This window comes from Prinia subflava, chromosome 10 (assembly GCF_021018805.1).
Source record: "Prinia subflava isolate CZ2003 ecotype Zambia chromosome 10, Cam_Psub_1.2, whole genome shotgun sequence".
NCBI lineage: Eukaryota > Metazoa > Chordata > Aves > Passeriformes > Cisticolidae > Prinia > Prinia subflava.
Window position 1 is genome coordinate 4,835,815 of NC_086256.1, and position 20,064 is coordinate 4,855,878.

General features: G+C 50.8%; 1 protein-coding gene across 2 annotated transcripts in view; it reads left to right on the top strand.

Moving 5' to 3' along the window:
- The window catches only part of SSBP3 (single stranded DNA binding protein 3), a 53,978-nt gene extending 38,654 nt beyond the window's left edge, over positions 1 to 15,324 (top strand). Inside the window, exons 6-18 of one of the 2 annotated variants that reach the window (XM_063407031.1) lie at positions 5,957 to 6,037; positions 6,825 to 6,884; positions 8,773 to 8,839; positions 8,947 to 9,023; positions 11,887 to 11,951; positions 12,051 to 12,099; positions 12,234 to 12,269; positions 12,454 to 12,508; positions 12,923 to 12,993; positions 13,716 to 13,794; positions 13,993 to 14,021; positions 14,177 to 14,278; positions 14,837 to 15,324. In XM_063407031.1, the coding sequence (XP_063263101.1) occupies positions 5,957 to 6,037; positions 6,825 to 6,884; positions 8,773 to 8,839; positions 8,947 to 9,023; positions 11,887 to 11,951; positions 12,051 to 12,099; positions 12,234 to 12,269; positions 12,454 to 12,508; positions 12,923 to 12,993; positions 13,716 to 13,794; positions 13,993 to 14,021; positions 14,177 to 14,278; positions 14,837 to 14,866 (801 nt within the window). In that variant the 3' untranslated portion in view covers positions 14,867 to 15,324. The remainder of the gene's footprint in view (positions 1 to 5,956; positions 6,038 to 6,824; positions 6,885 to 8,772; positions 8,840 to 8,946; positions 9,024 to 11,886; positions 11,952 to 12,050; positions 12,100 to 12,233; positions 12,270 to 12,453; positions 12,509 to 12,922; positions 12,994 to 13,715; positions 13,795 to 13,992; positions 14,022 to 14,176; positions 14,279 to 14,836) is intronic. The other variant, XM_063407032.1, reaches the window with a different exon arrangement.
- Positions 15,325 to 20,064: the final 4,740 nt, after the last annotated feature.

The window sequence follows — 20,064 nt, forward strand, 5'->3', positions numbered from 1 at the left end:
CTTTTAACACAGTCAGAACATCGCCTCCATGAAAGCCTGTCTGATTTATTGCGGGTGCTGGAGCTCATTCCAGCTTCAGGAGATGCTGGAGAGCAGCTCTTGCAGAGGTGGGCTGGAGGCTCAGTGTCGAGCCAGTCACAGCACAGGGATAATTTCCTATCTGTAGGAGATTAAAGTGCCTAAATTCAGAGGGCAAAAACAAAAAGGTCACAAAAGATAGAAAGGACTTCTCCCCAAGGCTTGGTATGGCAGCCCTGGGAGTGACTGAGGTGGTACCACCTCAGCCAGTGCCATCCTCATGCCAGGAGAGCACTGGAGAAGCTCAGGGGTTTTCAGCATCTCACCAGGAGCCTGCAAGGGATACCCTAAGGGTATCAGGCATGGGCAGATAGTTTTTGAGAGGATTTAGAGAGCCTGATCATGTCCAGGCATGGTGGGGAGTCACACAGGGAGCTGAGGAATGAGTCACCAGCAAAGTTCAGGTAGCAGAAACTCCACACTGCCACCCTGGGGGTGCATGAACCCCCCTGGCCCTGCATGTGAGGATGTCCACGGCAGGTTGGAAAAGGGAAAAAATGATGTGGACCATTCCTGGGGCTTCGTAGCCCAAACACATGTGAGTGAGCTTGGTGGAGAAGGAGTGCTCAGGAAAGGGAGAAGCAAGGAGGACTCCAGGCTGCAGCGCCCATCCACAGCCACTGCCTTGCAGTGAGATTCCCTTCCCAGTGCCAGGGCTCAGCAGCGACCTTCAGGCCAGGGGCCAAGGGAAGTGCAGCCTGCAGAATCTCCCAAAATTACGGGAAAGGAGAAGCCCATGGCACTCTGGGGTTGCTGGGGCATTTCATGGTGCCAGCCAGCAGCACAGCATTGGCTGTGTTCTGGACAAAAGGTTGGCTGGGTTGACGGCCAGCATGGGTAGATGCTTTTATTTAAATCTCTCTCTTTGTCCCGTTGAGATGAGCAAACAAACCCTCTGCTCATCCTCCTAAAGGTCATCAGAGGCGTTCCTGCTTTTGTTTTGAAAGCTGGATTGATGCCGGGGTGCAGATCCCTCGCAAGAGGGACGGTGGGGGGGTGCCAGGGAAATACAGGAAGGAAAACGAAAAACTGAAAGCACTTAATACCACACCTTTATATACCACTAAATAAAGAGGGGGGGCGAGTCAGCAGCTCCCCCAGCCATGCCTGCCCTCCCCAGCGCAGAGCCCCCGTACCCCGCGCTGATGAAATGGAAAGTTGACCATAAATCAATGTCGGCGCTGCGTTAGCTATGCATCAGCGGCTCGGCGCCGAGATGCACCAAAACAAAGCACTGGCTGCTGCGTGTTCCCACACTGCCCCCTAATGCAGGCAGGCCTCGGGAGCTGGGCAGCACAGGGGGCTCCGGAGCCCGGGGGGCTCCCCCCACTACATCCCCTGCCCTCCCTGCCTTCCCTCCCTGCATCCTGGGGACCCCCCTCTTTGGGTGAGGCTGCCCGTGGGGTGAGGATGAGGAATCCAGGGACAATAGGAAGGGGTCCATGTTGTCCTGCTCCCTCCTTGGATGCCACCATTTTCCCCTGCTGTCCTGATGCCTCAGTGGGATCTCCCACTGCTCGGTGGGTGCCGCCAGCTCTGGTCATCCAGCTCCGGTGAGAGCCATAAAACCAGACTGCTCTTCCCAAAATCCTGGGGTAGAGCTTGGTACCAGCCTGCACTGGGCAGGGTTTGAAGGAAGGTAGCCTGCGAGCTGGAGGAGAGGAAAAGCAAGCATCAGAGAAAGTTTTTTTCTGGAACTTTAGTAGGATGCCCGAGGCTTTTGTACCGAGCGTCTGGAGCATATGGTGGGATTTGCAGTCAACTTTCTCTCGGGTGCTCCAGCCAGATGGAGGTGACTGTTCTTGGCTCCGGCTGACACGGGTTTGTTTCCTGAAGAGCTTGTGTTAAACATATTCCTTAAAACCAGGCTTCTGCAGTTGGGAGCCCCAGCTGCAGGCGAGGCAGAGCTCCTACCCACGACTGCCTTTCGCTGTCTGTGGGGGAACTTGCCTCGCCTCGCCTCGCCTCGCCTTGCTGCCTTGCCTTGCCTTGCCTAACCTCGCCTGGCTTTGCCTTGCCTTGCTTTGCCTTGCCTTGCCTTGTCTAACCTCTCCTGGCCTTGCTTTGCCCTGTCTTGGGAAGGTCCTCACCCAGCACCACATGCTGGAAGTCAACCGGGGTCTTTCTCTTTGAAGGCAACTGGAGCATCTCTCCTAAAGGCTCCTTCAGAGATGCCTCTTTTTTTTTCTTGACAACTTGCAAAACATCTCTCTCCTTCAGCAGAAATAAATCTCCTCTCCATTAAACTCAGGCATGGCTTTAATTAATATCCATCTAATTTATTTTAATATTTTCTAACGTCAAAACTGGCAGGCAGGGGCAGGTTTTTTAAACACAAGATGCCTCCCTATTGCTAACTTGAAGCCATTGGTGTCTCGTGGCAGTGATGCTTTGCCTTCTCGTACCATCCTGCCTTGTTCTGCCACCCCCAGAGGTGCTTGAAAATGTTTTTAAATAGCAAAACTCCCCCATTAGCTGAAAGTATGTAGCCCATAAAACATGATCCATTTGTGGTGAATTACGCTGGAAACATAAATTGACACACACAGAGCTATGATCGCTCGTGCCATTTTCCATCTTTAATATTTTACAAGAAGTTTGAGGAGTCGAGCTCATGAAAGACAGAGTGGAAATAACCTGATCTCCTGGAAACTCCCTGTAGGAAGCAGCTGTGGCAGCAAACTTTGCCTGTCCAGCGGGCCAGGTTGAGCTTTTAAAGTCCCTGGAGTGTAGAGGGGAGAAAAAAATGAAGAAGAGGGGAGGTTGGGCCACCAAAAGCTGTTGGAAGCAGTTTCCTCTAACACCTTTATAGCTGTTGGAGTTGTTTCTTGAGGAGCTACAGGAAGATGAAGAATAACCCCACACAAAGAGTGTCCAGTTTGGAGGGAAAGAAGAAAAACTTGAGAGATGATGGGGTTTCTCTGGCTGGGGAGAGTGCAGGTCTGGAGATCAGAGTGAAGCAACTGTAGAGCAGCTCAGAAGGAGCTGTGCCACAGGGATGTGACTCCAGGGCTGGATGGAGGGATGTGGAGGAAGCAGGACAGCATGTGTTCAGCCTCCTCCCTTAACAAGAGTACTTAATAACTGCTAAACACATGGGGTTTTTTAAGAAAAAGGGGATGTTCTGTTGGTTGGAGCCCACATGTCATCCCTGCAAAACACTCGTCTGGACTGCCACGATCCATCGGGATCATCTGCTGCTCCCTCTGCAGCGAGGCAATCCCGTGCAAAAAGACAACGACCCCAGCAGGCGTTCCCAGCCCGACACGGGTCCCAGCCCTGAAACATCTGCAAACATTTATGGAGATAACACTATCCAGAGGGGCTGCCTTTCTGACAGAGCAGGGCAGCCGTGCCGAGGGGGCCGTGGCGGTCGCAGCTCGGAGCGAACATTTTGGATGCTGCCGCACAGAAAAAGCCAAGAAAAGAAGGAAAAATAAAGAAGCTGCTTTCAGCTCCTCCCTGCCTGCCAAAACGCCTGCATGAGCTGGGCGTCACCTTATCCAGCAGTGTCCTCTGGGAGCGGTACCACACGGGATAATGCAAGGACAAGGATGCTGCTGGAGCATCCCGGAGCAACCTTGGTGTCGGGGCAGGAGCACGCTCCGGGGGATGCACTCAGCAGCACAAACAGCAGATGCACTCTGGGTCCAGCTGCCACAGGGGGTTTTTCTCTGGTGGAAATGCTGCCAGGTCTCATAGATGCTTTTTCTCCAATAATCAAACAGTGTTTGCTCTCCAGCTCGAAACGCAGACCGCAGGCATCACCTCCAGGCCAAGCCAGGGTGCCTTCAGGTGGCTGTGTCCCCCGTGTGCTTGATACTGTTCACCCCATGCCCTCACCTGCTGTGGGTTACGAGGGGAAGGACATCAGTACCTGGACAGCAATGACCCCCTCCTGCAGCACAAGGCAGGCATCATGAGGGACACTGGCTCTTGCACTGATGGGGCTTGAGGTTTGGCCTCTGCCAGCCCTGGTTTTTACCTTCTGCTTGGTTTCATCACTCATTCACCTCTTCTGATCTTCCCTGCCCCAAATCCTGCAGCTCAGATACGTAGGAAGGGCTTTGGGGGTGGCCAGACCTTGCTAGGGGATGGTGGGAGGTGTCTGCTGCCCCTGCTGCACTTTGCATTCACAGACAGAATTAGCAACTCAGAAGCAAAAATAAATCAACTTCCATGCCTGGAGAGGACTTCTGCTAAAGGAGGTGGATGCTGCAGTTGGACCTCAGAGGTTTGTCTTCTCCGCTCTGGTGGGACATGGATGGAGAAGGCAATGGGGAGGGTTGTCCTGAGGTGCTGTGACCTCGTCCAGATGATGTTGGCTAGGAAATAAGGGCAGGGGCTGGTTCCTTTTGGCTCCTGGAGAATAAATGGTGGTGTAAGTGGTGGGATTTCAGCAGCTCGAGCAGAGGGGCTGGCAGGAGGCTGTTGGTTTAAATCTGCTTGGCTCCATCTCGCCGCCGAACCATTCAAAAAAAAAAAAAATTAAAAAAGAAAAAAGAAGAGAAAACCCACCCTCTTACTTTATTTACATTGCACTCAAGTTTCCGCTGTACAAAAGATTTGCAGGTGCAAATATGTCCTGCCTTCATTAACTTCCCCTCCCTTTTTAATTTATGTGATTTCAATTTTCCTTCCCTGTACTGTTAATTAGGGGACCCTCTAATCAGTACCATTATCACAGTGGTATTCATGTTTAGGAAAGCTGCTAAACAAACGCTTGCAAAATTGCTAAATGGCTAATTAATGTCTGTTAATTAAGAAAATTGCTCATGGTAACAAACCATGCCATTGCTGGCAGCAGCTAGAAGGCGAACACTTGTTGAAATTAGTAACGAGGCAGGTAGAGAACATCTGCTCCGGCGCCGGTCCTGGAGCCTGCCGTCGCTTCCCATCACCTACTGACAGAGCTCCTGTGCTTGCTCTACCAATTACACCTCCTTTGACTCAAAAAATACTTTTTTTCTTGGTTTTTTTTCTTCTTTTTTGGTTTTTTTTTTCCCCCTTTTCCTCACGTTAACACGCACCGGTATATTTCTTGCACCAAGCTCGCGGTTTTTCCAAGCAAATTTTCATTTCGTGCTTTTAAGGGAAATCTAAAAAAAAAAAAAAAAAATTAAAGTGGGCGTTCGAGCCCAAAATGTCAGCGACTGCTGCATTGCAGCCTTAAACCTGCACCAACTAATCTCTCCTTTTTTCCCCTAGACATCCTTTCTTTGCTCGCAAGCCATTTTGCTGGCATCCTTAGGGAATCCACCTCGAGGAAGGATGTTGCATCCCTTCAGTGTGGCGGTGCAGCCCCAGTTGTGCTGCCCAGGCGTGAGCTGGGATGTGCTCCTCGTCCTCCACGCCCGCTCCAGCACCTCCAGTGAACCACGGCCAAAACACGAACCCAGAGGTGTTTCCAGCCTTTGGGATGAGAGAGGAAAATAAAAAGATTTTTATTTTTATTTTTTTAGAATTTTTTTTTTCTTTTTTTTTGGTTTGGGGGTGGTTTTTCTATTTCCCCCCAACCTCTCTGGCCCTCTCCTGAATATTTTTTTTCCTCGTTGCACGCCCCTGCAAAGTGTTTCCCTGTGTGTTTATCATTGCAGACTTGGTTGAACCACTGGACCGTTTACTCTCAATGTGGCCACTGTATTTTGACAGATGTTCTGATTTTGAATATATATATTTTTTTGCATATATCATAACTCATTGTTCAGCTGCAAATGAATAGAAACTCAATTTAAAAAAAAAAAGGAAAAATAATTTGATTTGAAACCGGGAGGACTGACTCCCCAACTGAACAGGTCCACCCGTGAATCCTTTTTTTAGCTCTTTCTGCGCTTTCATGTGCTAATCCATAACCTCCTTCTACTGTCTGACCTCACAGGGACCGCCTGGGTCACAGCCCTCGCCACACGCACAGCCTCCACCCCACAATCCTAACAGCATGATGGGACCCCACAGTCAGGTAAAGACACTAGTGCTGGGTAGGGCTGTGGACCGGGACGTGCGCTCAATTTATCTCTTTTTTCCCCCTCTGTAAGCATGCTGGGCAGCGGGTACCCGCTCCCCGGGGAGCATCCCCCCGGGCACCCCAGCTCCAGAGCAAAATGTTGGTTTTTTCCTTTTTTTTTTTTCTTTTTTTTTTGGTTTTTCCTTTCTCTTTTTTTTTTTTTTTTTGTGTTTTTTGGATATGCAGTTGTCAGTGGACTGAGAAGTCAATCGTGGGTATCAGACTGTTTTACCTTCCCAAGGTAGCCTGAGAAATTTAACTTGATGTGGGTTTTTAAGCTTCTGTTAGTAGCAGCAGTTGTAGAAAGAAGTAACGTTAAGCCTTTCTTCCTTTTTTTTTTCAGTACTTAGCACTGGGGTTTTTTGTGTGTGCGTGTCTGTATGTGCTTATTTGCCACTTTTTTTTTTTTAAATATATCTCTATATATTTAAACTTGAACATTATCTAACACTCAGAGTTTTCCATGCACTAATTTTAACAGCCTCACCTAGTATTACCAATGTCAAACACGCTCTCAAACAATAAACCTACAGAGAAAATGTCTAAAAAACGGACTCCAGGCACCTTTCTCTTTTTTTTTTTTTTTCCTTTTGAAACATAACTTTTTTAAAAAAGGATGTCTCCAGAAAAAAAAAAAACCACACAAAAAAGCCAAAAGCAGTGTGTACAGGCTGAGCAGCGTGCGTGGGGAGCGTGCTGCCTCCCCACGGCTCAGCCCTGACCCCCTTTTGTGTCCCCGCAGCCGTTCATGTCGCCGCGCTACGCCGGAGGTCCCCGGCCCCCCATCAGGATGGGCAACCAGGTACTGCGCTCCCGGGGTGCTGCATTTCCTGGGGAAAGCTGTCACTTGGGAAAGGGGAGGAGGGCCACGAGTCCTGCAGGTGCTCCCTGGGTTTGGGTGGCAAGCATCACCTCCTTGGTCACCCTCCTTTTCCCTAGCACTGGAGCATCGGGTGTCACTTAACGATGACAGCTTAATTTTATTTTGAGCTTTGGGCCTGTCCAGGGTGGGGATTGTGCTGCTCTCCAGTCACGGTGTTCCCAGCAGGGCTGTGCCATGCTGTGTGCTCGCTGCCCATGCTGGATTTTCCCCGCAATCGCAGAAAATTAAAGAGATGGAGATAATCCTGCTGCTGGGTTGACCGAGCGTTTAGATCAGCGGCGAGGTCAAGCGGGGCAGGGCGCTGCTGAATTTTTTGGGTTGGGTTTATCCTCTTATCCCAGCTTATATGAGGGCAGTTTGTTTCTGGCTTGCACCCCTGGACGCATGCGTGGCCTTTGGTTAAGGAATTCATCTCCTTGCCATGCAGATCCATAGGGTAATGACCAAGCCAAAGGTTGTTTGTCACTAAAGGGAAATTAAAGGAAACCTGTAATTCCTTTGAGCAGCAAAAGTGTCTGTTCAAAAATTACCTTTGGGGAGCTTGTTTTTTGACTATCAGCATTATTTTTCTGTAGGTCTAATTAGCAGAAAGAGCAGGATAGTCAAGGAAGTAGCAGCTTGTTCTGGGTTTGTGCTTGCTGGATTTGAGATTTGAGTCTTTGGAACTTGCTAACTGATGCTGAGACAGCTGAGATGTAGCTGAGAAAAACCCAGAAGGGGCTAATGGAGGGCCCCCATGCCTGGATGGCTGGAAGAGCCTTCCACCCAGGGCACTGATGGATGATCTAATGAGGTATTAATTCACTGCACCTCCTCATGGGTCAGTTTGAACAGGACCCCATCCTGCAGTGGTTCTTGGCTCATTCCAAGCTCTGCTGGAGGTGAGCACAGTGAGCTGGGCTGGCAGGAGAGGCTGGGGGGACTGGTTTGAAGAGGCTGTTCCCACAGCAGGATCATGCATTCAGGAGTGGGTAAAGTTAATTAGAAGGATTTCATTTTTTCCCCCAAACACCACATATGAAACACATGTTTGTACCTAGGCAGAGCTCAGCGAGGTTATGGTCACATCCTGAGGGACAAGAGGAATAAATAGGCAGGCAGGAAGGTCAGGCAGCAGAAGTGTAAATATTCACCTCTGCAACCCTCCTGGTTTATCTTCCTCCTGCTGCCAGCTTCCAGCCTGCAAAAAACTTGGGATTGGGCTGATTCTGCCTTGGCACAGCCATGTGCACCCAGGGCTTGTTCCCTGCTCCAGCACTGGGATCCTCAGTGTTGGCATCCAAGTAAAAGGCAGTGCCCGTAGCAAAGCTGTTTACAGTTTGCTTCCCTCAGGCAGACAATATCTGCATTTTTCTTCCCCTTTATCTGTTTGGAGTAGCCTTTGAAGCTTAAATAGCAGCACTGCCCGAGTGGAATGTGAGTTTGGGGAGGGGGAACATCCACCTTCCTCTCAGGCTGTGCGGGGATGGGTCCCAGCGCTGCTCTGCTGCACATGGAGCATCTCCCCTCCACTGCCTGCTTTGGCCCTGGTGCTGTGTGTTACCAGGGTGCCTGCTGCTCTTCACCTTTCCCTGCTGGATTTGACAGCGCTGCCCCACTCAGCCCGAGTTTTCCCCTGCTTTCCTAAAATACAACAGCATTTGGCCTGGGGGGAGGGGGAGACGCCTTGTTTGGGGTTTAGAAGGGATTTGCAGAAGGATGAGGGAGGCAAACACCTGGAGGCTGTAGCAGTGGGGTGTGGGATGGCAGCAGGATGCAGAGGGATGCGGGATTTATTTTTTTTAATCTTGCTCCCTTGCCTCCACAGCCCCCGGGCGCTGTTCCCGGTACACAGCCATTGCTGCCCAATTCGATGGATCCCACGCGACAGCAAGGTAAACCCAGCGGGGCAGGGTCGTGCACTGATGTTCCTAATTAGCTGTTAATTCAGGACCCAGAATGGCTTTGGTGCTGTGTAACAGCCCTGCTTTCCTCCCAACAGGGCACCCCAACATGGGCGGCCCCATGCAGAGGATGAATCCTCCGCGAGGGATGGGCCCCATGGGTCCCGGTCCGCAGGTAAGCCCCGTGCCAAAGCACATCCTCCCAACCATGGGAGCAACCTCCCGGAGCTCAGAGGGCTGGGAGCTCCCCCCTCCACACACCCTCGCCCCCCATTAGTGTTAATGCATTTTACATTAGTCTTGCATCTGGAAATCCCTCCTTTTAACAGGAGTGAGGTCTTCAGAGCTCATTAAGGGTATTGCAGCCTCCCTCCTGCCCTTATGTCAGAGGGGATGGCACTTAGCTCCGCGCCGGAGCAGCCTTTGAGTGCATTATACTGCCTGCCTGGGAAACTGTTACGACCCTAACTGCAGGAAAGGGAAAGGAGGCTTGCATTTGAAATTAATAAATAAAAAGAAATGGCAAAGATCCCTTTAGCAAAGGGAATAAGGCTTTCCCCTGCGAGGTTCCCCTCCACCTGCCCCTCCTGCTGCCTGCTTGGGCTCTCCATTTCAGGAAAGGGGAGTAAACTCTTGAAATTAAGCAGATCTGGGTTAATATATGCTGTCGTTCCATTGATTCACTTAGTGGAGTGGCTTGTTGTTGACTCACTCCTGTTTGTTCCTTCTACGAGACTTCAAAACCAGATTACCATATTTTGGTTGGAGGTTTATCCTCTCTGCATCGTCGCCTACGTGGAGTTTGTAGCGCGAGGATCAGAGTCTGTCAGGAGACAAGCGGGCGCGCCCGAGTTTTGTTTTGTTTTTCCCCTGGAGACTGTTGAGATAAGTGAATGTCGTGTAAAGAGGGAGATGTGTCACATCTTCAGCACCAACCTGAGGATGCTGCTCAGGGGTGCCCGGCCGTGTCCGCGGGCACCCGGATCCATCCTAGGGCAGGGGACAAAAAACCTGCGCCAGCACCGTTCCGCAGGCAGGCCCTCCCATAGCGCTGCTGCTGTGCTCGAAATCCTCCTTTCCTGGAGGATTACACCCAAAAAGAGAAGAAGCCAAAGGCATTTGCAAGCGTGGCCTGCGCCAAGGCGAGCGGCGGCGGCTTGCCCGGGGGAGGCAGCTTCCCACTTGCAGAGCTCGCCGCGGATCTTGGAAGCGCTGAGCGCGCGCCGAGCGCCGCGTGGGATGGCGGCGGCTCCGGGAGCCGGCAGGAGTTGTGAAATGTTCAGAGCTTTATTTTTGACTCCGCCGCTCCCTGTGTGTGTACACGAGGGAGAGGTTTCTTAAGAGGCAGCCTTTCCCTGGAGAAGCGCTGGGCTTCCCAATCTGGCACCCGCAGGCTCTGCCTCCCTGCAGCCATCCAGGAATCGGCGCCTGCGCAGGCAGCCGCCAAAAATACCGACCCAGGGCCAGCAGCCCCTCGCACCTTGTGTGCCCAGGGCTTGTTTGCCTTTAAGCTTTGCATGGAGACCTTCCTAAATACTTCTCAAACGATTCCAGAGGGCTGCAGAACATCCAGCCAGGACATCCCAGCATCCTGACAGCAGCTCCCTGTTACCCAGCAGTGATGAATCATTCCTTTCAGCTGATTGCCGCTGCCTTTTTCCCTTCAAGAGTCCCATTTGTAGCTCTGCAGAAGCCAGGACAGGGTTTGCCAGTGCCAATATGAAGAGGGTTTGTAGCTCTCAGGGTTTTGGTGGTGCCTTGCCCAGGTCTCTCAGCACAGCTGCGTTCCCTCCTCACCCTCCTTGAGCATCTTTCAGCTGGCTTCGTTTTCCAGCCTTTCAGCTCCAATTAAAAACGCCGAGCCCTTTTTTTTTTTTTTTTTTTTTTTTTTTAAAAAAAAAAAAAGGGGCTTGATGCTGCTATTCAGTATAAATGGCTGAAATTTCAATCAATTAAGGACTTGCTGGTAATTTGTTTGAGGAAAACCCTTTTCTGCCTCTTCAAAACAAACTTTGGTGATGCCCTCAGCAGTGCACCATGCACTGATGCATCCATAAATCCAGGTAAAAACGGTCAGCACTGAAGTATTGTACTTAAAATGCAGTTCGGAGCGCTCCGAGGGGCTGTGCTGTGGGAAGTGGCCAGACATCCCTCCTCCTGCTGTAGCAGTTTTTTCTTTAAATGGCAGAAATACAGTCCAAAAAAGATGCATTACAGAAGAGAGGGAGGTGGGAGGGGAAGAGCAGCAACGCGACCTAAATCTGGCTGCACGTCGCCTGGAGGGCACACGGAGCAAAGCTCCGACCAAATGGAGCGCGGCATTCGGGGGATTCCTCTTCCTCCACTGCCTTGGGCTTGGCTTTGTACTAGAGCCGGTTTTAGGAGATGAGGGATGCAGATCTGAGGCTCCCTGTCCCAGCTGGAGGCTAAGCCAGGGAGGAATGAGGCAGGAGAGGAGGCCCAGGGGGCTGCCTGCCCTCGCCCACTCCCCACGGCTGCAGATCCGCTCCGGGGATGGAGCAGAGAGCTCAGGAGCCACAGAAAAACAAGCCTGGCTTGGTATTCCCTACTCCAGCAGTTATCCAGGGAGCAAAGAGTGCTCCATCTCGGGGGGAGCTCATGCAGCCTTTCCTCATCCTTGTGCTGCAGCAGGAACCTTCCAAGTGGTGCCTTTTCTCCTCCTCCTCCTGCCCCTGTTTTCTCCTGCACAAAGGGAAAAATCCAGAAGGTTTTGGCTCTGGGGGCTGTGAACAGAATTGTCTCGTGGAGCTGGGAGGGGGATGTTTTCCCTCCACTGAGAGTAGGGAGGGGGAACTTTGGGGCTCAGCCTGGCTCCCATCCATATTCAGCTGCCTGGTTTTTTTTTATAAACACAATTGCCTCTTATGTTCATCGTCATTAATTTTTTTTTTTAAAGCTCATTTTTGCACACAGGCCCACTTGGTTTTTTGTTTGTTTATTGGCTTTTTTCCCCCTCTCTCTTGTCTCCCTGGTGTCCCTTCCCGTTACGGTCGACTGACCCTTGGTTATCGTTGCAGAACTACGGCAGCGGCATGAGACCTCCACCCAACTCCCTAGGCCCTGGCATGCCTGGAATTAACATGTAAGGCAATCCCCACGCCGGGAGGTTTCACCACTGGCTCGGGACTGTCTGCAGAAAAACACAACATTTATTTTTTCCCCTGTTTAATTTTGTCCCCAGGGGGCCGGGCGCTGGTAGACCGTGGCCGAACCCCAGCAGTGCTAACTCAGTGAGTATCTTGGAGCAAGAGCAGGGTTGGCTGGGAAGTGTCCTGCAAAAGGAATCATTCCCCATTAGCTGAGCCCTGCTAATGATTTGGGGTTCCCCAGCCCACGGCTCAACCTGTTTCTCTTGTCCCTACAGATCCCATACTCTTCTTCATCGCCTGGTACATACGTGGTGAGTCCTCCTGCCCCAGCTGTCTGTCCCTTGCTCAGGAGTTCCTGTGGTTTGGGGGGGAATCAGTGCCATGGGAGGTGACTGGGCTGGGTTTGGGGGTTGGGAGTTGGGGGTGGTGTCTGAAACCATGGAAAGGTGGGCAATGCTCATGTTTGCACATCTGACACCGGCTTTGTTCCCGCAGGGTCCGCCCGGCGGCGGTGGCCCTCCAGGGACACCCATCATGCCCAGTCCTGCAGGTACGAGCCCCCTGAGACCTCTCTCTCCCCAGGGCCATCCCTGCCCTATTGGTAATGACCAATTTTAGTGGCTTTTGGCTTTCTGGGAAGTGAGTGGCATGGGCTTTTTGACTTCTGGATTGCATTTGGGGTTGTTTCTACATCCCCCTGTGGATTTGGATGCTGTGGGGCTCAGGAAGGTGAGGAATTACCTCCCCACCCTTCCCAGCCAGGAGCTGAATTATTTTTCACAGTTGAATTTCTGTGATTAAAAACTTTGTGGATCTTCATTAAATACAAATTAGCCAGAAAATGGTGGTAGTTAGAGGGAATTTTGGGTGATAAAATACAAAAGAATGAGTTCAAGTGGCATGAGTTTGTTTTAATTAAGAAATGAATTAATCACCCGACTTACTGGGCTTCACTGTTCCACAGATTCAACAAATTCAAGTGACAACATCTACACAATGATTAATCCAGTACCGCCCGCAGGCAGTCGATCGAATGTAAGTCTGCTTTCTAATAATTTACATATCAGATACCATAACAAATCATAATTAACTTCATCAGTTGAGAGTAAAGCAGTTTAATTGATTTCAGCCATTTGTTACAAAACAGAAATAAAACAAACCATCAAAAAGCGATTAACTCTTGGGCGACTTTGTTAATTTTTTATGCTTATTAAGAGAGCAGCAGTCCTGCTGCTCCGGCCGAGGTGCTGGGTTTCGTGGGATGTGGGCAGCCTGAAATGCTGTGGAATGCTGGTTGGAATGCTGTGCTGCAGCTCTGGGTCTGCCATCCAGCCAGATTTTATAGGTGAACCCACAGGACCATAAGCCCCGCAGCCTCAGGGAGTGATACGGCCCCAGGTTGTGCCAGGGGGTGTTGAGATTGGATATTCAGGAAATTCTTTTCGTGGAAGGGGTTGCCAAGCATTGGAATGTGCTGCTCAGGGCAGTGGTGGAGTCACCATCCCTGGAAGTGTCCAGGCTGTGCGTGGATCTGGCACTTCAGGGTATGGTTTAGTGGTGGTGCTGCATTGACTGTTGGACTTGGTGATCTCAAAGGACTTTTGCAGCCTCAGCAATTCAGGGATTCTAGGATACCTCCCTCCTTGCCCTGCTCCAGAGGGATGGCTGGGGTAGGGACAGCCCTCAGGAGCTGCCGTGGCAGCTGCTTGGGGTTGTTTTGTGGCTGATTTTGGGTTTGTCACCTTTTTCTTCCGCAGTTCCCGATGGGCCCCGGCTCTGACGGCCCCATGGGCGGCATGGGCGGGATGGAGCCCCATCACATGAACGGATCATTAGGTGAGCCATGAGGGTCCTGCATTCCCTGGGGACACTGGCAGAGCATCCCAGGGCCTGCTCCCATCCTGGGGTCAGCCCCCAGTTCACACCAGTGCTCAAAGCAGAGCCTTTGGGTGGAAATCAGCGGAGCTGTGGGGGGCACGGGGCCATGGCTGCAGGCCCAGTAAGGCTCTTCTCCTTTCTCTCCCCTCTCTGCAGGGTCAGGAGACATAGATGGACTTCCAAAAGTAAGTGGGGTTGGTTGCAGGGTGGGTGTGTGACCCTGGGGGATGGGGACACGGGGAATGGCACTGGGCTATGTCCTGCCCCACGGCATTGCCCTCCCCCTGAGGCGTTTTTTGGGGGAGCACTTGCTCACCACCTGCTCTCCCGTCTCCCACAGAATTCTCCAAACAACATAAGTGGCATTAGCAATCCCCCGGGCACTCCAAGAGACGACGGGGAGCTGGGAGGCAACTTTCTCCATTCCTTCCAAAATGACAATGTGAGTGAGCGCCTGCCTGGGGGTGAGGGACGGTCCCCAAGGTGTCCCAGCACTGGGGTGGGCGGGCCTGGCACGGTGGGTGCCTTTTGGACTTGGCTTGTGCCGTGTGTGAGCTGCTCCAGGACAGAAAAGAGGGCAGGAGGAAATAAGAGAGTGGGTGGAAGCTTGGGGTCTGTGCTGGGATGGGAGTGCAGGGGTGGAGAGGAGCTGGTGCAGAGGTGGCTGCGCTGGCCTGGCTGATGGGAAGCTCCGTGGGTGGCTGCAGACATCCCTCCTCTTCCCCCTCTATGAGCAGCATATACACATCTGCATGTTAATTATTTGTTTGAAATTGCATCTCGCCCCATACTGGCCTGCTGATTTTCTTCCCGGAAAAGCAAGTTACAGCGCAGATTGGGCCCTGATAAATTGGAGTCTCCAGCATATCCTCCCTTCCTGGTTTATTAGATCCAATTAGGTTGCTGTGCAGTTGTCATCAGCCTCCTTTTGCATCCCTCTCCTCGATGTCCGGGGCTCTGACCCAGCTGGTTTCTCACCGTGGCTCTGTCTCTCTTGCAGTATTCCCCCAGCATGACGATGAGTGTGTGATTTCCCTCCCCCTCCTCCTCTCCAGGATCAAGAGAGTCAGCTGCCGTTCGGAGGATCTCAACGAATTATGCAAGAAGAAGAAGAAGAAGAAGCTAGGTGTATGGGCAGGGACACGCGTGGCGGGGGCCAAAACCCCAGGTTTAGTTTCATGCAATAAAAAGGCTGAACTTTTTATTCCATAAAACATGAAGGACAAAACTTAAAATATTTCAAGACATGACAAGACCCTTCTTTGTGCAGAAGGGTTTATATATGTACATGACACTTCTTTTTGGAAACAAACGGAAGCCTCTAGCACCCAACTCCGATCTCTTTGCTTTGTTCTTTTAAATAAAGACAGAAACCGAACCTGTTGTATGTTTGTGCCGTGCGACACCAGGAAGCTAGTCTAGATATGAAATCATGTTGTCTCTGTTGTAGTCATTTTTTTAAAATAAACTGGACAGTTTACAATGGTGGTTTTCGTTCAGAAGGCCTGTTTTTCTTTTTGTTTTTCTTTTTTTTTGGTTTTGGGGGTTTTTTTCCCTTGTATTTTTTGGGTTGTTGGTTTTTTTTGTTGTTGTTCGTTTGCAGCACAACGCTTCCTCCTCCAGTTAACAAGATCTGCTTTGGGGAAGAGACTCCACCACCTCGTTATAAACTTGTTAACGCAGGTGACCCCTTCTAGGATCACATCCTCGAATGAATCGTGATCTTGCTCTCTGTGACTGTGGCATGCACTGTGTTAGTCTTTCCCCCCTCTCTGAGTACAAGAAGAAATCTCTTGTCCCTCCCTTCCCCAGAGTCCTTCAGCTGGTTCACTGCAAAAATTGATTTTTTTAATAATTTTTTTTTTTTAAATCCACCGGGAAAAAAAAAGGTTAATCTGACCTAGGACTTTAAAACTGTGATCTCCAGCTAACTTTGGGATTTTCTGGGGGTTTTATTTGCTTTGGGGGTATTTTGCAGGGGGGTTTCTTTTCTTTAGAGATGTGCTCTTGTCAGGATTTCACTTATCTATGATTTGGAACTGGATGGAGATATTTTTTAAGGAATTCTTGTTGTTAAAATGTAACCTTGCTATTCTGTAGGCTCGCTCTGTAATAAGAAAATAAAAATTAATGGCAAGCATCGAAGGCCCTTCCTTCTGGTGGGAGAGGAAGGGACGAGCCAAGGCGGCGGGTTGGGATCTCTGTACATGACACTACCCTGTAGTTTGGTCTTGGTTTTTCTCCAGCTCCCATTTCTGCTCCATGTATATCATATTCTGTAAAATATTCTCTCTCCCTTGGATTTGACCTTTGTGCGGATTATTGAAAGCATTGTATCTTGTTTCAGTGTTTTTTCTTACCTTGTAGTCTGGTTCGAAAATTACCGAGAGGGAAAAAAAAAATAATTATTATACATTGTAGTTTGTGTACGATATTTGTTGATAATGTTTTATTAAAGGGATGTCTTTTTTCCGCACCCCTTCATTGAAATGTTTTTGGGGGACATTTGGCTTGTTTTTATTATTCTGACTGCAAGACATGAGATGACAAATTATTTTTTAGTGTGTAATACGAATAATTTTTTTTTTAATGTTTGCCTTCTTTTTCCTAGGCATTTTCATTCTGCTTTACCTGTAGAAAGTCAGGAGGGAGGGAGGGGCGGGTGGGATGGGGGGTCTGAGGGTCTCAGTCTCATAGTTACAGTCAGGTTAATATTTTCTAAGTAATGCAGATTGATTGCATTGCATACCCAGGGGCTCCCCAAGGGGTCAAATTTTTACCTTTTCCACTTCACATCTTGTTCAGGTTTTGGGGGTTTTTCCTTTTTTTTTTTTTTTTTTTTTTTTTTCTTTATTAATTTTTTTGTTCTGATGTGAGGAAATGAAAGGACCGGTTTTAATGTATTTTAAAATGAATAGCTAAATTATTGTCTTCATTGGTATGGGATGGTTTTTTGAATGAAAACGGTTTCCCCTCCTTCTCCCCCTCCCCCTGCTGTAATAAATATCAACATAAACATTTGATTTCAGTGCTCTGCAGTTTTTTCCTGGTGTTTGCTGCCAGAACCAGGGTGGGAGTTGGGTATTTTTTTCCAACTTTTATTGAAGACCAAACCTCAGATTTGGGGTGTGGGAGCAGAGGTGATGCAGAGCAGAGAAGGTGGCATTTTAGAGGGGCTTGCTGAGTCTGGGAATTCAAAATTCCAAAGGGATTTGGCTGCAGTTCAGGACCTAGGGGAGGGTTAATGATGCTTGCTTGTTTCTTGGAATCTTTTTTTTTTTTTTTTTTTTTTTTAACATTTGGAAAATTTAGCCTAGAAAATTGTCAGTGTTGTCTGCACTGGGCTGAGGATGTGCTGGCCAGACTCTTGCCCTCCCCACACCCAGCCCATCAGACTGCAGGCACTGAGGGGTGTTTTAGGGGCTAAAAAGGGATTTTTTTGGTACACTGCCCCCCAGGCTTTGCTGGTTAGAACCCTGAGGAGTTCCCCAGGCTTTGCTCGTTAAAAGCTGGAGGAGTTGGGATGCCAACGTGGTGATGGAGGCTGGTGTGCCCTGCAGCAGCTCCCTGGGCCAGGAGCTGGGTGCTGCTACTTCCCTTTGCCAGAGCCCTGCACTGCTGGGAGGTAAGAAAGGGAGGGGAATACACGAGTGTTTTTGTCAAATATATAAATACTGAACTTGCAGTGGGGTCTGTGAGCCCCTCCTTGAGCAAGAGCTGCAGTGCTGGGTGGGTGTGTGCACCATTGCAGGAACAAACAGCTCCAGGAGCTACTGGGGATGGAGAAACAGGCAACCCAACCTGGTTCCCCAATGGGCACCACCAGAGGCTGGGGGAAAGACTGGGAATTTTTAGGCCTTGGAACGGGTGGTTGCAAGTTCCAGATGCCTGAAATGCTCCCAGGAGCTGCTATGTGAGACTTGTTCTGTACCTTTGACTAGTTGGGGCAGGATGTGGCTGGCTGTGAGCTCTCTCCCTCCTTGTGGGAATGTTCAGGCGTGGGCTGTGGGGGCTGTGGGCCATCCTGGAGCTCTGCTGCCCCTGGGGAATGCTCCCAGCTGGCACTGGCACCCACACCCACGTCACTGCTGGAATTCCAGCAGCAAGTGCCATGGGGTTGTGGATGCTCCTGGAACAGAAGGGCAAGGGGATGATGCATTGGATGGCTGCTGGGTTTGGGAACCACCATTGTGCCTGCACAGCCCACCAGCAGAGGAGCAGGGTGTGTTTGCACCCTTTGCTGCCAGGGTAATGCCACAGAGGCCGTGCCCCAGTGTGGATTTTGGTCCAGGCAATCATGTCCCCTGGTGCTTTGCAGAAAGTAGAGTGAGCATTGTCCATCCCTTGGTTTTGTGACCCCTGAGGGATTGAGGCTGATGAGGAAATCCTGCCCTCCCAGACCTCTGGGGCCACCCCTGCCCACCCAGGCCCTGCTCTGCTGCCCAGAGCAGCAGGCTCCTGCACTGCTGCCTGTTGTGTTTTTATTGAGGGGCAAAGTCCTTCCAGTTGGTTCTTAAGGGTTACAGGCTGGTACTATTAAATATCACTATGAAACTGCCAAGTTCAAAACGTCTCCTGAGCCCAGCCTCAGGGATAATTGTCTCCCCCATTAGTTTTCATTAAATTAAATGCAGGAGGAGGATCAGAACAACCAGGGGCTCCAGGCTGAGCACGGTGTGTACTTGTTGGCATGATGTGTGCAGCCCGTGGAGCTGCAGTGGATTTTGCAGTGGGAGCGGTTCAGGGGAAGGGGGTGTGGAGTGGTGGAGAGCTCTCCTGTGGGCAGGCAGGCTCCTCTGGGTCCTGCAGAGCTCTCCTGCGGGCAGCCAGGCGCCTCTGCCTCCTCATCTCGGGCTCCTGCCACCCCATTCTTGCATGTTCTGCCTCCCTGGCTGCTGTTCATGAAAAGTTAATGCCTGGCCCTGTCCGTGCTGAGGTAACGCCGTTCATCTGCTGACGAGCCTTTATAACTTATTGATGCCAACCCAGATGTGCCCTGTGCCCCATTGTTGGGCTCCCCATCCCACCTCCCTCAGCTGGGCCGGTTCCAGCAGGCCACTCTGCAGGAACGGGGAGAGCTGAGCCGTGCACAGAGTGCTTGGGAAGTGCAGCACACCAGGGACAGGTGGTGGGGGCTGCCTGCTTCAAGGATGGGCCAACCTGAGTATCCGTGCCAGGCTGGGAGCTCCACTCACCCCACCCTGAGCTCCTCTCCAGGCTCCCAGAGGAGCATTCCCTGCACAAGGATCAGCTGCTCCTTCCCCTGACACACGAGTACAGCTTCTCCCCGGCATCAGGTGAGAGTGGCTGTGCCTCAGCAAAGCAGGGACATGGCCTCATATGATCGTGTATGATCCCCTCACCTCCAGTGGCTTCCTGATGTCTCACACAACCGCTGAAGCCTCATTTTCCTGCTGACCATCCCATGTCTCCCTGGGATGATTTTCAAAATTCCCTTTGCTCTGCCTTTGCCCATCCCTCCCTGTGCTTGTGCTTTGTCTCAGCTCAGCTTGGACACAGCAGGGTTCCAGCTTCCCTCAGTCTCTCTCCCCTTCAACTGCCTGCCCTGACAGAGATGTCTTTGTTGAGAGGTGAAAGCAGCTGAAGGGACTCTGCCTCTTCCAGACAGACCATCCCCACAAATTCCCACATCTACTAAAAGCACATGAGGTGTTTCACCTCTACACAACCCCTCCCCACCACAGCTGCTCTTCCAGCAGCTTCCTCAGGGAAATTCTCTCCTCAGGAATGCTAAGGGGCAGCTGGCTGCCCTACAGGGCTTCCTCCCTAGGACGGGTAATGACCCGGAGCTGGAACAGCCAGAGATGTCAAGCAGGGTCCGTGTGACACAGCAGGGAGGCAACAGCCCGAGAAAGAAACACCCACTGCGTGTGACAGGCTCCAGAGAGCACAGCTCTGTTAAAATGTATTCCCAGACACCTGGGTGCAAGTCTCAGACCTGAGCAGATTCACTCTGATGAGCTGAATTAGGCACCCCTCGAGCAGGCAGGATTAAGATGATGCACAGCAATGCAACACTTCTGAGGTTATTTCTCTTTCAAGCACTTCTCTGAACGATGGAGGGATTTGTTAATTTAGCCTGCAGCCACTGCACCCCAATTTACGGGGTGCAATTGTTGATCTCAAATGTGACTGGTGAATGTTCCCAGAATCTGCAGAGCGGAGCTGCCTGATGGACTGGGGCTGGAACACACAACTGGGGCGTTC